The following is a 16,127-nucleotide window of genomic DNA, read 5'->3' on the forward strand; positions in this document are numbered from 1 at the left end:
TGCCTTCTAAGTACAGACCCCGTGACAGAAGCCCTGCAAGATGCTTCTAAAGAGTCAAAACCACATTGCAAAGTATGTTTACCAACTTGTTCGGCAGAATGCATTAAATCCTGTAATTCTTTATGTTCAGCAAAGACAGGAATCAACATCATTTTCTGTTTAAGTAGTCCCATAATATGCTGCTGATACTTTAACATATGAAACTGGCAATTTAAGGCCCTAATGGCCAAAACAGCAGAAGTGTATACCTTCTTACCCCATCTGTCCAAGGCCCTTGAATCTCTATCAGAGGGGGTAGGGTTTTTGACAGTAGTAGCCTTTATGCCCTTTGGTTCTTGGGAAATGGTCTCTGGATCCACAGTAGGATTCTTGAGGAGGAACTTGTGAGAGTCAGGTACTCTAATACCAGTCAGGTTTTCTGGGAGCTGGAGGTAAAGTGTCTGGGGCCAGGCTAGATTCCAAGAAGGCATCATCTACAATGTCCAGAACAGGAGGGATAGCTAAAGGCCTGTGTTGAGGGAGAAGTAAGAATTCCTTATGCCTCTTTTTGGAGTCAGCGTAATCCTGGCTTTCCCAGCGGAAATGCTCCCTAAGAGTGTGCAAGGTTTCACCAAAAAAAAAATCTTCTGGAGGGGAAGCAAAGGGAATGAAATCCTCTGCATCAGAATCCTCATAGATAGATAAGGGCAAATCCTGGTGATCAAAAGAAACAAAAATTTCAGAATCCTGATCAGAAGAAATCAGTTCTAAGTCTCAGAGGGGGAAGGCTGTCTTCCCCCAATTAAAATAATAAGGTCTTCAGACATTCTAAGCATTTGTTTTTTTAGGAATATGGGCCTGACCATGTGGTTTGGACGTCGGTTTTCTAGGCGTGGGTTGAGTTTTAGGCCTTGATGAAGAAGATGGCATCGGTTTAAAATGCAAATCTGTAGGCCTGAATACACTCTCAGAAGCCAGTGCCTGCACAACGGCTCTGGACCCATCCAAGGTAGAGACATTCGCAGGTTCCATAGTCGAAGAAGCATCTCGCGGCATACCGGACTCCGAATGGGTTTCAGTAGAGGCCAGAGAATCTGAAGTAGTGGGTATCAGGGGCTGCAAAAGTACCTCACTGAGTACCGGCAAACTGGCGACTAACTTAATGGAAGCGTCGTCGGCAGTTTTGGACCTATGCTCTATGTCTTTATCCTTATGTTTTTTTCGGAATATCGGTAGTCGGATGGCTTACAGAAGCCATTTCTGGATAGTTAAACCGAGTACTAAAATAATTTGCTGCGAAAATAGACCAACGAATAGTTCGGGGGTTGAATAAAGCACAAAACCGACAGCGAGTGACATCTTGGTCTGGGCTTAAGCAAGGAATGCAGTATGAATTAAAATCTTTATGAGGTATTTGCTTTCCACAGGTAAGACTTTTACTGACCTCAGTTAAGAGCAAGAAAAAGGATCCCCAACGGAGTACTTAGCTTTTTCCGAAGACTTCGGTTCTGAAACTTGAAAACGAAAATTTCAGGAGTCGGCTGACCGGAACTTGTGAAGTGCTTCTGCTTCGGGCACTGCGCAGCAAGAAAGACTGATGTAATGGCATCAGCTGCATGTTTTATACCCCTGATGACCTGACGTCATGGAAGGAGGGACAGCATCTGACGCAGGAATCCAAGACTCTGGTATTCAGGCCGGCTGAGAGCTACCTGCAGCCAGATAACCCAAATGTAATAACTGCAACAGTGAAACACAAAGAACATCTGAAACCTCCAGTATTGTCGCGTCCTCACAGGACATCAATGTAAGTTCTGGAAAAGGTATCAGTAAACCATTAACTTTTGCTGACACAGAGGTCAGTGAGGACAATTTTGGTAATTTTGAAAATTAGTGATCTCAGTGCGTGGAATTTATATGAAAATTAGTACCTTCCTAACAAAATCCTAAAAATTTTCCTTTCCTTTAATTCTTTGGCATCCTTCTTTGATTACTTTTCTAACAGAAGTTAATTAATCTTTTTTTATGTCCTATTTGTTTGGACTCAGTGACATCCATAACAGAGACAGAAGAAATGAGCAAAAATGTAAAACTAGAAATGTACTGTTAAAAGACTAAAAATAAACTACAGCAACCACAACATTATGTTTATAGAATGTTTGACTTGGATATCTGACTACAAATCTCCTCTATACTGTATAATAAAATCCACTCGCCTCTATCACTGTATTGACATTGTAAACTGACTTTCAAATTACTGGTCTTCAGAACTGTACTCTATGGAATAATTAGCCATTTTACATATTTTCACTGCTTAACATAATTTATCCATCACCATTAGTGTGCTGTAAAGTGTGACTGATCACATCAATACCACCAGGCTGTTAATGTACCACCTATAATCACTATGTATATCTCCTCACACCTATAAAAAAGCTCCACTGACATTCATTCAAACACCAATTCACAATAAATAATCGCATACCTTGTATCATGTCCTCTGTGCTCCTGAGAAGGAAAGCTGGTTGAAACCCAGGAGTCACTCTTCTCTGGGTGTGTGCTGGACACATCTAAAGTACAAGAATCATCTGCCGTCCTGTCGGGAAAATCAGATGATCGAGTTTTGTTCTGGGATTCAGTCATCTCAAAGAGGCCAGACTGAGCCAGTTTGGGGTTGGGATTTTCTAGAAACAAAGAGTGAGAAAACTTTTTAAACTTTTGTACAGATATGCTCAGTTAATCCAATTCAGCTCTGCCTATTCCTAAACACTTTCATAAATGAAACACAGACAAACATTTAAGTACAAGTAGTCAACAGAGGAAAGAAAACTTGTTTTATCTAAAATCAGTTTAGATTTTCAATGGTATCACCAAAATTCTGCAATCTAATTTGTATGAATGTAAGGTACCCTACTAACCTACCCACAGCAGTACTGTAAGCAGCACAGACTATTTAAGTCGGGGAAAAGGCCTCTTTTACTCCAAAAGGAAGTTTTCAGCAACCCGGTGCCAGATGAAACTACAGCTGTGTAAGCTATCCAACAATACAGTAGTTGAGTGGGTAGTGCAGATAACTAGCACTGTGCACAGATGCTTACTGTTGTACTCTTCCAGTTAAGACTCACCCTAAAGGCCATATTAAAAAGCAGCTGAACCCTCCCTAGTGTCTCTTCCATTCTAAACATTCTGAGTGACAGAAAGCTTGTATTCAGACATGCGGCGTGCATCAAATCAGTTCTTTTTTGCTGTGCTGAAAACTACACACACTTTGAACTATAAGAATAACCTTCTAGCAAAAGTAGTAAAAAATATATACAAACCATGAACTATAATGGTTCGTTCAGGAAGACTCTAAGCTACTAACAAGCTACATCTTGTAGTCCTGTGTTGGACTCCCTCAGTCTCCATTTTTCCTACTGTGTGACTTGAGCAAGTCACTTAACCAAACAGTGCTCCTAGGTAACCACTGAAAGTAATCACTAGTGCCAAGTAGGTTTGTTTGTATAACTGTTTACTTACTTACTTACATTTGCTGACCAGCATATTCCAGCTGGGCCAAGGGTCCCTTTTCAGCAGAGTCCTGGGGCACAAAAGGTAAAGTAAAAACAAAGGTGAACGATATAAATGTAAAATTACAGTAAGACTATGATACAGTAAAGTGCAGTTGCATGACTTCCACTTACCTGTAACAGCAGATGTTTGTAGACTACACAGCCTTATTGGCACACGGGTAGTTTCCTGCTACCCTCCCACTGGCAGTCGGTCAAAGATAAGAAATCATCACAGTGTCTATCATGTCAGAGTGAAAAAGCGATCACCTGGCAGGACCAAGAAAGCCTTTCACACTCAAAGATAGCACCCATTCAGTTTAAGGATCTAACAGGAAGAACAGATTGAAACACCAGCTTTGAGAACACCTACTGTTTTACACCAAACACCACATGCACATACAACAAAAAAGGTTGCTGAACAAAAAACATGAACAGCAATTCCAATAACCAGCTATAAATACCCAAGAAAACAGAGAGGTGGGTGGGCACTGTCAGTAAGGCAGTGTGTTTTACTAACACCTTCTGCTACATGTAAGTGGATCGTACACAACTGTACTATGTTCAACAAGCACACTACCTTAATGGTATATGGGTAGATTTCCAAAGCTTTCCTAAACTAGGCAGAGGAAGGATAAGGCTCCAGGAACCCCTGGAGAAAGGCCTTGCAAAGCCTGCTCTTCATCTAGAAAAAGCATCCAGTTTGTGGTGCTTTGTGTAAGTATGGATGGAAGACCAAGTTGCTGCCTATAGAATACTTCCATAGTCCAATCCTTTTCAATAAGCCACAGAACAGGAAAATGCCCTGGTAGAGTGTGCCTTTACCTTACCTAGATTCAATTGCCATGGTGGTTATAACTAAAAACAATACCAGAGGACAACCACAACCTGGGCTGAAGTTGCTGGGCATTTACAAGCTGTTATTTAGGTGATGGAATGCTGGAACATTCTGGAGTACTAGCCACTGTATTTGCTGGAGTTACAGGGAGAGTTGTGTTTTTCTAGGAACTTTTGCAACATATTTAGATTTCTGCTGTAGCATTTTCTAACTTTGTTCAGGGGGGCTTTCTGAATAGGGTTGCCACCTTTTCAGTGTTCTAAAGTGGGATACAAACGGTGTGGCTACTATATGACATCATGGGATGTGGTCATGGGTAGAGGATGTGGCCAAGCATGTGATAGCCTGGACATTCCAGATAAGCCCACCAAAATATACAGTGAATATAAAAAGTCTACACGCCCCTGTTAAAATGTCAGTTTTTTTTTTTATATAAAAACACGAGACCACAATAAATCTTTTCAAAACTTCCCACCTTTAATGTGACCTATAACCTGTAAAATTCAATTGAAAAACAAGCAAATCTGTTAGGGGAAAAATATAAAAAATAAATGTACAATAAGTTGGTTGCATAAGTGTGCACACCCTTAAACTAATACTTTGCAGAAGCACCATTTGATTTAATTACAGCATTCAGTCTTCTTGGGTAGCAGTCTATTTTCATGGCAAATCTTGTCTTGGCAATATTTGCCCACTCTTCCTTGCAAAAGCACTCCAAATCTGTCAGATTACAAGGGCATCCCTTGTGCACAGCCCTCTTCAGGTCATCCCACAGATTTTCTATTGGATTTAGGTCTAGCCTCTGGCTGAGCCATTCCAAAACTTTAATTTTCTTCTGGTGAAGCCATTCTTTCGTTGATTTGGATGTATGCTTGGGGTCATTATCGTGTTGAAAGGTGAAAATCCTCTTCATCTTCAGCTTTCTAGCAGACGCCTGAAGATTTTGGGCCAAACATGACTGGTATTTAGAACTGTTTATAATTCCCTCCACCTTGACTAAAGCCCCAGTTTCAGCTGAAGAAAAACAACCCAAAAACATGATACTGCCACCACCATGCTTCACTGTGGGGATGGTGCTCTTTTGGTGATGCAAAGTGTTGTTTTTGCGTCCCTTTTGGAATTGTAGCCAAAGAGTTCAACCTTGGTCTTATCAGACCATAACACATTATTCCACATGCTTTTGGGAGACTTGAAGTACTGTTTTGCAAATTTTAGCTGTGCCTGGATGTTTTTACATGTAAGAAAAAGGCTTCCGTCTTGCAACCCTACCCCAAAGCCCAGACGTATGGAGAACACGGGACATTGTTGTCACATGTAGTACACAACCAGTGCCTGCCAGAAATTCCTGCAGCTCCTTCAGTGTTGCGGCAGGTCTCTTGGCAGCCTCCCTGACCAGTTTTTGTCTGGTCTTTTCATCAATTTTGGAAGGATATTCAGTTCTTTACAACATCACTGTTGTCCCATATTTTCTCCACTTTCTGGTGACTGTCTTCACTGTGTTCCATGGTATATCCAATGCTGTGGAAATTTTTTTGTACCCTTCTCCTGACTGACATCTTTCAGCAATGAGATCCTTTTGATGCTTTGTAAGCTCACTGCGAACCATGGCGTTTGCTGCAACAGGCAACTGAGTAAATGTCAGGAAATCCTACTAGGACAGCTGAACTTTATTTAGGGTTAATCAGAGACTCTTTAACTGATGGCAGGTGTGTACCCAAGAAGACTGAATACTGTAATTAAATCAAAAGGTGCAACCAGCTTATTGTACGTTTTTTATTATATTTTTCCCCTAACAAATTTGTTTGTTTTTCAATTGAATTGTACAGCAGATTATATGTCACATTAAAGGTGGGAAAAGTTTTGAAATGATTTATTGTGGTCTCACTTCTTTATATCACAAAAACCTGGCATTTTAACAGGGGTGTGTAAACCTTTTATATCCACTGTATACAAGTATATCAGTGTGTGTGTGTGTGTGTGTGTGTGTGTGTGTGTGTGTGTGTGTGTGTGTGTGTGTGTGTGTGTGTGCGCACACACACAATGGTGTAGGACACCTACCTGATCAAATGGACACAATACTGACAGCCAGGTGAACAATGTGAAAATGTTGAATTAATAAATATCAACATGTTCTGTGCATGCTCCGGGGTAATCCCTGAAGCATGTGCAGAACATGTCGTTATTTGTTAATTCATACACATACACTGTAAGAAAAAGAATAAAAATAGCAAGAAACAGAATACATTTCCCATCGTTAAATGTTCCAAAACTAAAATGCTAGTTCTACTTAACACTAAAGAGTAAAACAGGACAACAATGGTCTTTACATGACTGGCTTCCCAATATCCTTACCACCTCCAATGGTTAGCTGTCTAGACTTCCCTACATATGGGCTGGCTAGTTTCCTTCTCTCTGAGCTGGCTGGCTTGCTGATTACCTTGCTGGACTCATGGTCCCTGGTTGGATCGCTGGCCATTATGGTGGCCTCCTGGCTGTCTAGCCACCTTACTGGCCATCTTGCTGTCATCAAGACTGGCTGACCACCTGGATAGATGGCCATTTTGCTGGCCTGCTGGCAGGCTGGCTGGCTTCCTAGCTGGCTGGCCACCTGGCTGGCAAGCTAGCCACCTTACTGGTTGTCTTGCTGTCCACCCTACTGGCCTCCTTGCTGGTTTCCTGGCTTACTGGTCACTACTATACTGGCTGGCTAGATGGCCTCCTTACTGGTTTGTTGCCTGACTGGCAAGCTGGCTTTCTTACATGCTTGCTGGCTTGAAAAAAAAAAAAAGATCCTTCTCTCCCTTTTTTTGGCTACTACTCATGGTCAAATCTCCTAGCTGTCCAGATTTTTCTCATATGTTGCCTATTCCTTATAAAATTTGTGGTTTTCTGACAAATCACTAAGGACTGAAGTCACTAAATAATGACATGCATTTGAGTTGCAGACTTCCTATCTTTCAAAAAATGCATGTTAACACAAATCCTATTATTCTAACAACTTTCTAAGTTTATAAAAGCAGTATTTAAAATTTGTCCCTATTTTTGGGCCTCACCCCCCCCCCCCCATTAAGATTTCTTGTGCTAAGAGGTTGCGAGGTATGCTCACCTCTGAGTGTTGAAAAGAACACGCTTTACCAGCTGTAGGATTTACAGAGGTCTTTCTTATGTGAGCCTCCACCCCCTACACACATTTCAGCCAATCACTGAACTATTTTTACCACCCATAACTTGACAGGGAACAGCTCTCGCTGAAGGGCTGAGTTGGTGTCACCACAAAGAAAACTCTGAATTGCTGAGAAAAAGTAGTAAGCGTGTGCAGCTTTTTCTAGGCAATTCAGAGATTCAGCAAAAGCAGGACTCTTTGTATCCCTCTGCTTTCTGAAGTGGGTGACGGGATCATTAGATCTAAAATGTGAGTGTACTGCTGGCAGCGAGACTGGTGGAAATTCTATTTCTGAATGTTAGTAAAAACCTGGGGAGGTAAGCATTAGAGATGAGAGACAAAGAAGAGTTTGGGTAGGCATTAGGCTAATAGGGTAAGAAAAGGTTTAGCTTTGCATAAAGCTCCTAGCTTTTTACTGGTTTTAGATATAATTTAGATAATGTGACTGTAAAATTGTAGTTTGTTGTCTATGATTAGACCAATAAGTCTTATTTATTTATTGACATTTGATTACTGCGAAAGTCTGACTGGGTAGAAGTCTTTTCTCAGAGGGGGCCTGAAGAGAAAAGCTCCAAATCATTATGAAACATTTTTAAGAACAATAATTTTACAATCTTCAAAAAGTACAGTTGTGTACACTTACTATAAATGTAGATGTTCGAGTGTACTCACTGTTGCAGTCATCACATTTGGGTTATTTGCTTGCAGTAGCTGTCAGTCTGCCTGACTATCAAAGTCTTGGGTCCTGCGTCGGTTGGTGTCTCATCTTCCGTGACGTTAGGTAGTCAGGGGTATAAAGCATGCAGCCGATGCCATTATATCAGTTTTTCTTGCCCTAGATGTCAGGTGCCCTCCTAATGGGAAGCAATTAAATACATATATATATAAATATATATATATATATATATATATATGTATATGTATATATATATATATATATATATATATATATATATATATATATATATATAATATATATATATATATATATATATATATATATATATATATATATATATATATATATATATATATATAAGGTTATACCTCCAACAAAAAAGTAAATACACCAAAAAGCTTTTAAGCAAAGTAAAGGCGCATAGAGGTATAGCCAAAAGAAGTCATGGGGGCAGGAGGGAGGGTAACCAGGACTACAACAGTGAATACACTCGAACATCTACATTTATGGTAAGTGAACACAACTGTACTACGTTCTTCGTGTTTCACTGTTGCAGTCATCACATTTGGGTAGATTCCCAAAGCTAAGGATGGGAGGAGGAATTTAGATAGCATTAGGACCAGCTATAAGGCTCTGCAAGACTGCAGTGGCAAAGCCAGCTCTGGATTTAGAGAAAATTGGCAAATGGTAATGCTTGGTGAAGGTATGTACAGAACTCCAGGTAGCAGCTTCTAGGATGTCTCTGGTAGAGACACCTCTGAGAAAGGCTGGAGAGGTAAGATGCAGCCCTGGTTGAATGGGATCTAATCCCCTGTGGGATAGGTTTTCCATGGTGCTTATAGCAGAAATGAATGCAATGGCATGTCCAAATAGAAATGGTTTGCTTTGAAACAGCCTTCCCCTCTGCCCCTGTAGCAAATGCCACCAACAGTTGTTCAGATTTCCTTTGAGGTTTAGTCCTGTCCAAGTAAAATCCAAGTTGTCTGTGCACATCTAAGGAGTGCAGTATCCGTTCCCCTTTGTTCTGTGGATTAGAAAAGAAGGTTGGCAAATGAAAGGATTAAGAGCCACACTGGATACCACCTTGGGCATGAAGAAGGGATTGGTCCTGTGGGGCACCCTGTCCACATGAAAGATGATGAAAGGCTCCACTGCCATAAGGGCCTGTAATTCAGATACCCTTCTTGCTGAAGAGATTGCTAAAGGAAAGCTGCTTTCCAAGAAAGGAATTTTAAATCCGCACTTGCAGCTGGCTCAAACGGAGGCAGAGTCAGTTTTTCCAATATAAAGTTAAGGTCCCAGGCTGGAGTTGGGGCTCTTCTGGGTGGTCTTAAGTTTTTGGCCTCTCTTAGAAACTGCTTGAGCAGTGGGTGAGAAAAGAGGGGTGGTTCTGTGTTGTAATGAGCTGAAATGGCTGAGGCGTGAATTTTGATGGAGGAAAAGGAAAGGCCCTTGTGGAACATCTCAGTTAAGTATTGAAGAATCTGAGGTAAATTGGGCACTGCTGTGACCATCCCTTGAGTTTGGTTCCAGGCACAGAATTTTTTCCATTTTTCAGCATAAGATTTTCTAGTACTAGGCCTCCTTGCATCCAAAATGACATCCAACACCTGTTTACTGAGGGATGGTAACGGAGACATTAGGTAATTAGCCAGGCCACCAGGTTCAGGGTTTGAAGCTGGGGGTGCAGAACCTGGCTCTACTGCTGTGACAGCAGGGTAGGGGTTTGAGGCAGGTGCCATGGGGCTAGCTGTGACACACTGCACAAGAGGGGGTACCAGTGTTGACGTGGCCAGTCTGGTGCAATCATTATCATCCTTGGTTTGTCCTGTTTGATCTTTAGCAGTACTTTGGAGAGGAGAGGCAGAGGAGGAAAGGCATAAACTGAGAGATTTTTCCAGCTGAAGGACAGAGCATCCACTTTCCAAGCTTGTTTGTGGGGAGTCCTTGTGCAGAATTTCTCCAATTGGTAGTTCTGGGGGGAGGCAAACAGTTTTATATCTAGGCTCCCCCATTTGTTTATCAACATGTTGAAAGTCTTTGGTTCCAGTTTCCACTCGTGTGGGTCCATGAGATTTCTGCTTAGTTCGTCTGCCAGTGTATTTAGTTTTCCTGGCAGGAATTGAGCCTGTAGATGCACTTGGTAGCTCATGGCTGTGTTCCACAGAGCCATGGCTAGTCTGCAGAGGGGGTAGGAATGGGTACCCCCCTGCTTGTTTATGTACCACATAACAGTGGTGTTGTCCGTCTTTACCATTAATTGTCCTGGAAGAATGTGGCCCTTGAAGGCTGTCAGAGCATTCTGTACAGCTAACATTTATTTTTGATTGTTATGCAGGTGCATTTGACTTGGGTTCCATTTGCCCTGAATGCACTTCCCTGCCAGGTGAGCCACCCATGCATAGTCTGATGTATCTGTTGTTAGGGTTTAGGTGACAGGGGGTAGAGTGAATAGTAGTCCCTTGTTTTGGTGGCAGGCCTCTACCCACCAAAGGAATTCTAACCGTAGACAAGCTATAATAGGAATCATTGCTTCTAGATCCTGAGAATGCTGACACCATAGGCTTTTTAGATACCATTGTAGTTTCCTCATATGCAGTCTTGCATATGGAATTAGTAGAATGCATGAGGCCATAAACCCCAAGGCTTGCAGTACTTGCCTTGCAGATACCGCAGGGATTTTGTGGCCACTAGTATGAAGTAAGTTGTCAAATGAATTTGTTTCTCTGGCGTGAGGAAAGCCATCTGGGAAGTTGTGTTCAATTGCTCCCAGGAATATAATTTGTTGACAGGGTAACAGATGTGATTTCTTTTCGTTTATGGTGTACCCCAGACAAGTTAGCACCTTTTGTAAAATGCCAGATGATTCAAAAGTATGTCCTGGCTTTCTGCCTGAATTAGACAATCGTCCAGGTATGGGTATATTTGAATATTTCTTTGCCTGCAAAATGCAATGACTGGAGCTAGGCACTTTGTGAATACCCAGGGCACAGTAGATAAGCCAAAGGGCAGTGCAGAGAACTGACAGTGCATGCAGCCTGCTTTGAAGCATAGGTATCTTCTGCAAGATTCCCTGATTGGGATGTGCAGTTGCCAACCAGCCATCTTTGCCTATCATGGGAAGCAACTGGTGAAAAGTTAGCATCTTGAATTTCGGAATCACCAAAAAGGTGTTTAGGATAGAAAGGTCCAGAATAGGACGCCATGAGTTGTCTTTTCTGGGTACCAGGAAAAGTCTTTAGTAGAAACCTTGTCCCTTTTCCTCTTCTGGTACAGTCTGAATAGCCTTTAATCTTAAGAGAGCGAGTACTTGCTTTTGAGCCTCTGCCCACTGATTTGGGGGAAGATCTGGCTAACCATTTGGGGTTGGTAACGTGTGGAAGTGAAATCTGTATCCTTGGGAAACTATGTTTAAAACCCATTTGTCCTGGGTAATGAGTTCCCAATTTTTTGTTTGCAGAGCAATCTTTCCCCCCTAAAGGAGCAGTCAGTTGAGAAGTGCTTGGAAGTTTTAAAGTTAAGTCATTGACACAGCTTACCATAGGAGGGAGTCTTACTACTCCCTGATTTGGAAGTGGGAGCCCCCCACTGCTTAGTCCTGTACGTACCCTGGGAATGAAGTCTAGTTGTACTGCTGGTTCTGGGTTTGAACTGAGAAGGCCTGGAAGAGGCAGGAAAAGACCAACTTTTTGAGGGCAAATGCCTACTAAATCTTGGAGGCTGCACTTGTAAGAAATCTTTAACAGTCTGCATAGATTTAGCTTTTTCCTCCATCTTTTTAAGAACTTCTTCTGCTTTGTTGGCAATCAGGCAGTCCTGATTTAAGGGAGCATCCAGCAATTTAGTTTTAACATGATCTGGCAAAGATTGCTCCTTAAGCCAAGCATGCCTCCTAAGTACAGACCCGGTGATAGCAGCCCTGCAAGATGCCTCTAGTGAATCAAAACCACATTGCAAAGTATGTTTTCCAACCTGTTCAGCAGAATGCATTAAATCATGTAAATCCTTATTTTCAGCATAATCAGGAATCAACATAATTTTCTGTTTAAGCAATCCAATAATATGCTGCTGATACTTTAACATATGAAATTGGCAATTTAAGGCCCTGATGGCCAAGGTTGCAGAGGTGTATACCTTCTTAACCCATCTATCCAGGGCCCTGGAATCTCTATCAGAGGGGGCAGGATTTTTGGCAGTAGTAGCCTTAATGTCCTTGGGTCCCTGTGAAATGGTCTCAGGATCCGCAGTAGGATTTTTAAAAAGGAACTTGTGAGAATCAGGAACCCTGTAATATCTATCAGGTTTTCTGGGAGCAGGAGGTAAAGAGTCAGGGGACAAGCTAAATTCCAAAAAGGCATCGTCAACAATGTCCAGCACAGGAGGGATAACTAAAGGCCTGTGTTGGGGCAGGAGTAAGAAATCTCTAAGCCTCTTTTTAGAATCATCCTGGCTTTCCCAGTGAAAACGCTCCCTGAGAGTATGCAAGGTTTCACCAAAAGAAAAATCCTCTGGGGAGAAGCAGAGGGAATAGAGTCCTCTGCATCAGAATCCTCATAGGTGGATAAGTGTAAATCCTGGTCATCAGAGGAGACGAAAATTTCAGAATCCTGGTCAGAAGTATCATAAGCAAATTCAGTCCTAGGTCTTTTAGAGGGGAAGGCTGGCTTCCCCTGATTAAAGTAATAAGGTCTTCAGCCATTTTTATCATTTGTTTTTTAGGCATAGAGGCCTGCCCATGTGGCCTGGGCGTCGGTTTCCTAGGCATGGTTCGAGTTTTAGGCCTTGAAAAAAAAGATGGCGTTGGTTTAATATGCAAGTCAGTAGGCCTGAATACACACTCAGAAGCTGGTGCCTGCACAGTGGCTCCGGACCCAGCCAAGGTAAAGACATTCGTAGGTTCCACAGTTGAAGCATCTCGCGGCATACCGGACTCCGAATGGGTCTCAGTAGAGGCCTGCAAATCTGAAGTAGTGGGTATCAGGGCTGCGAAAGCGCCTCACTGAGTACCGGCGAACTGGAGACTAGCTTAGGAGAAGTGTCGTCGGCAGCTTTGGACCTAGGTGGCCTGTCTCTGCCTTTATCTTTGCTTTTTTTTCGGAATGTCGGTAGTCAGGTGGCTTACTGAAGACATATCTGGATAATTGAACCAAGTACCAAAATATTTAGAAGTGAAAATATACATACAATGAATAGTTTGTGGTTTAAATAAGGCCCAAAACCGACAGCTAGGTACATCGTGGTCAGGGCCTAGGCAAGGAATACAGTATGAATGAAAATCTTTATGAGGTATTTGCTTTCCACAAGAAATACAATTATTGACTTTTACTGACATCGATTTAATAGCTTTAGATGAAGACTTCAGTTCTGAAACTTGAAACTAAAATTTCAAGAGTCGGCCGACCGGCACTTGCAAACTGCTTCTGCTTCGGGTACCGCACGGCAAGAAAGACTGATGTAATGGCATCGGCTGCATGCTTTATACCCCTGACTACCTAACACGGAAGATGAGATAGCAACCGATGCAGGACCCAATACTTTGATAATCAGGCCGACTGAGGGCTACTGCAAGCAGATAACCCAAATGTGATGACTGCAACAGTGAAACACGAACATCTAAACCATAAACATCTGCAGTTCAAATAATTGTAACAAATTAGACACAATATAAAACATTACTAGTTAAGAACCAATACAAGGTATATGACAATCATTTAATATTTAGAGAAATTTTAGACATCTTGTAAAGAAATTAAAGATAGGTTAGTCTAATACAAACAGGAATTACAATATGAAGTGAGGGGGAAAAAACAGGCTTATGATATATATATATATATATATATATATATATATATATATATATATATATATATACATAGAGAAAGAGAGAGAAAGAAAGTCAAGGAAGAGAATTAGATAACAGTAAGGAAATAAGTGAAAAGGGGAGAGTAAGGAAGTATAAGCAATGAAAAGGTAATCCTTACCTGAATCTATCAGGTATATACCCTTCCTCCCATCTTTCAAAACCACTCTGAAAGACTTCCTAGCTAAAATCTGGCTCTGTTCATGTTCAAAACTAGGATAAACAGTCGAAACAAACAAAGCGAGCAGGAAACCAATAAAAGCCGAAAGTTTATTTAAAACAAATAAAGTTAGCGCTTTCGGTGGAGACAGTGCTTCACCTTCTTCAGACTGATTGGTCTGAAGAAGGTGAAGCACTCTAGCGCTAACTTTGTTTTAAATAAACTTTCGTCTTTTATTGGTTTCCCGCTCGCTTTGTTTGTTTCGCCAGTCTGACTTGTTCAGTTTTAGTGTTGGTTTGCTCAAAACTAGGATAAACGATATCCCTAAATATGAGCAAGTATTGTTTGTTCAACCTGTTTGAGAAGTGTTTTGTTTGCAGAGGCTACACAGTGTTAAGAGTATTTCTTTGTGGATATTATCAGTAAAGAATATTAATTTGTTTGTTTGATTTTATTTATTTTTACATTTAGTATCAACTGGGAATTTTTAAGTGATATTTCCAGGTTAGTGATAGTAACTTGGTCTAGTTTCTTGTACTGGCACTATGGTCAGCATATTGAGTAATGAAGTAGTTGTTCATAGGTTACCGATGAAAATACTGACAAGTAAGGGGCCAAGAATGGACCATGTGGAGCACCTCTTGAGTTGATACATAAGTGGAGAAAGCATCTCTCTGTTTAACTAGCTGGTTGCATTTGGAAAGTAACTTTTGGACCAATTTAGACTTTGGGGAGGTATATTTGTAGGTTGAAGAGCTTTATGAGTACAATTCTATGTAATGCTTTAAAAAAATCAAGGAAAACTGAGACAGTGAGGGGATTCAGATGTCTCTAAGAGGGCAGGCTCTGTACCATGGCTTAGTCAAAAGCCATGCTGTGTTAGAGATAACAGGATAAGATGTAACACTTACTTATACATTTTCAAAGGCCTTAGAAATGGAGGACAGAATTGTCTGTTGTTAGAGATGCTGCTGTTCTGTGCTGTTTGTAGATGACAGTAATGTATGCTTTCTTCCATGGGCTGGGTACATACTGTTAATTTATAGATCTATTAACTAGTACAGCAATTGAACAGGAAATTGAATTGGCTGCAAAATGAAGACATGCAGAGGTAATACAGTCAGGGGCTAATGAGGTGGATTTTAGTTTGAAGAGTATTTGTTTAAACTGATGTAATAGATAAGGGTGGATTTTAAAACGTTTGTGATAACTTTACATTAAGATATGTAAAGTTACGGGCTTAAAAAGATGACTGCTCATTGATCAACAGTTTAATTTCAACTCTCCAAGTGTGAAAAAAGAAACTGAAAAATAAGAGCTAGTAATTATGCCGGCTTTAGTAAAATTCAGTTATTGGCTAGTAAGTACACTGTCTGGATACCAGCAAAGATGATATTTTGTGAACGCAAAAGAAAATCAGCTATAAAAGGTAAAGAGAAAACAAAGACTGGGAAGAATCCTGTTGTTATTCAGCAGAAAGCAGTTTAAGCTTCAGGTTTGGGTCAAGAGATGGCTTCCAGTAATTTAGAGGAAAAATATACCTAGAGCTGATTATAATACATAAACCACTGAAGGAGTATATAAAATCAAACAACAAAAGGTTGTAATTAATAGAAGAAGCTTTACTTAGCTAGTTAGATGGCAAAAAAAAAAAACAACAGAGGTAGAGATGAAGAAAAGGCTGGTCGAGTATGAGACTTCTCAAGAAGAGCTGTTACAAAAAGTGGTACAGTAAGAAGATAAGAGCACACAGAGAAAACCTGGCATTTTCTGCTGTACCAGAGAAACTAGAAGGAACAGACTGTATTAATTTTATGAGAAAAGAAGTTATGTACTCACCATAATGTTCCATCCGAGTTGTCCATCTTCATTTATACTTGACCAATGGGTTCGGTTCCGA

At 41.0% G+C, this 16,127-nt stretch overlaps 1 protein-coding gene across 2 annotated transcripts in view; it reads right to left on the reverse strand.

Moving 5' to 3' along the window:
• The window catches only part of ZC3H14 (zinc finger CCCH-type containing 14), a 1,193,127-nt gene that overhangs the window by 831,464 nt on the left and 345,536 nt on the right, over positions 1-16,127 (reverse strand). For both annotated transcript variants that reach the window (XM_044073898.1, XM_044073899.1), the window contains one exon: positions 2,465-2,663. In XM_044073898.1, coding sequence (XP_043929833.1) covers positions 2,465-2,663 — 199 coding nt within the window. The remainder of the gene's footprint in view (positions 1-2,464; positions 2,664-16,127) is intronic.

This window comes from Protopterus annectens, chromosome 6.part0 (assembly GCF_019279795.1).
Source record: "Protopterus annectens isolate FY-2018-M chromosome 6.part0, PAN1.0, whole genome shotgun sequence".
In the NCBI taxonomy this organism is placed as follows: domain Eukaryota; kingdom Metazoa; phylum Chordata; order Ceratodontiformes; family Protopteridae; genus Protopterus; species Protopterus annectens.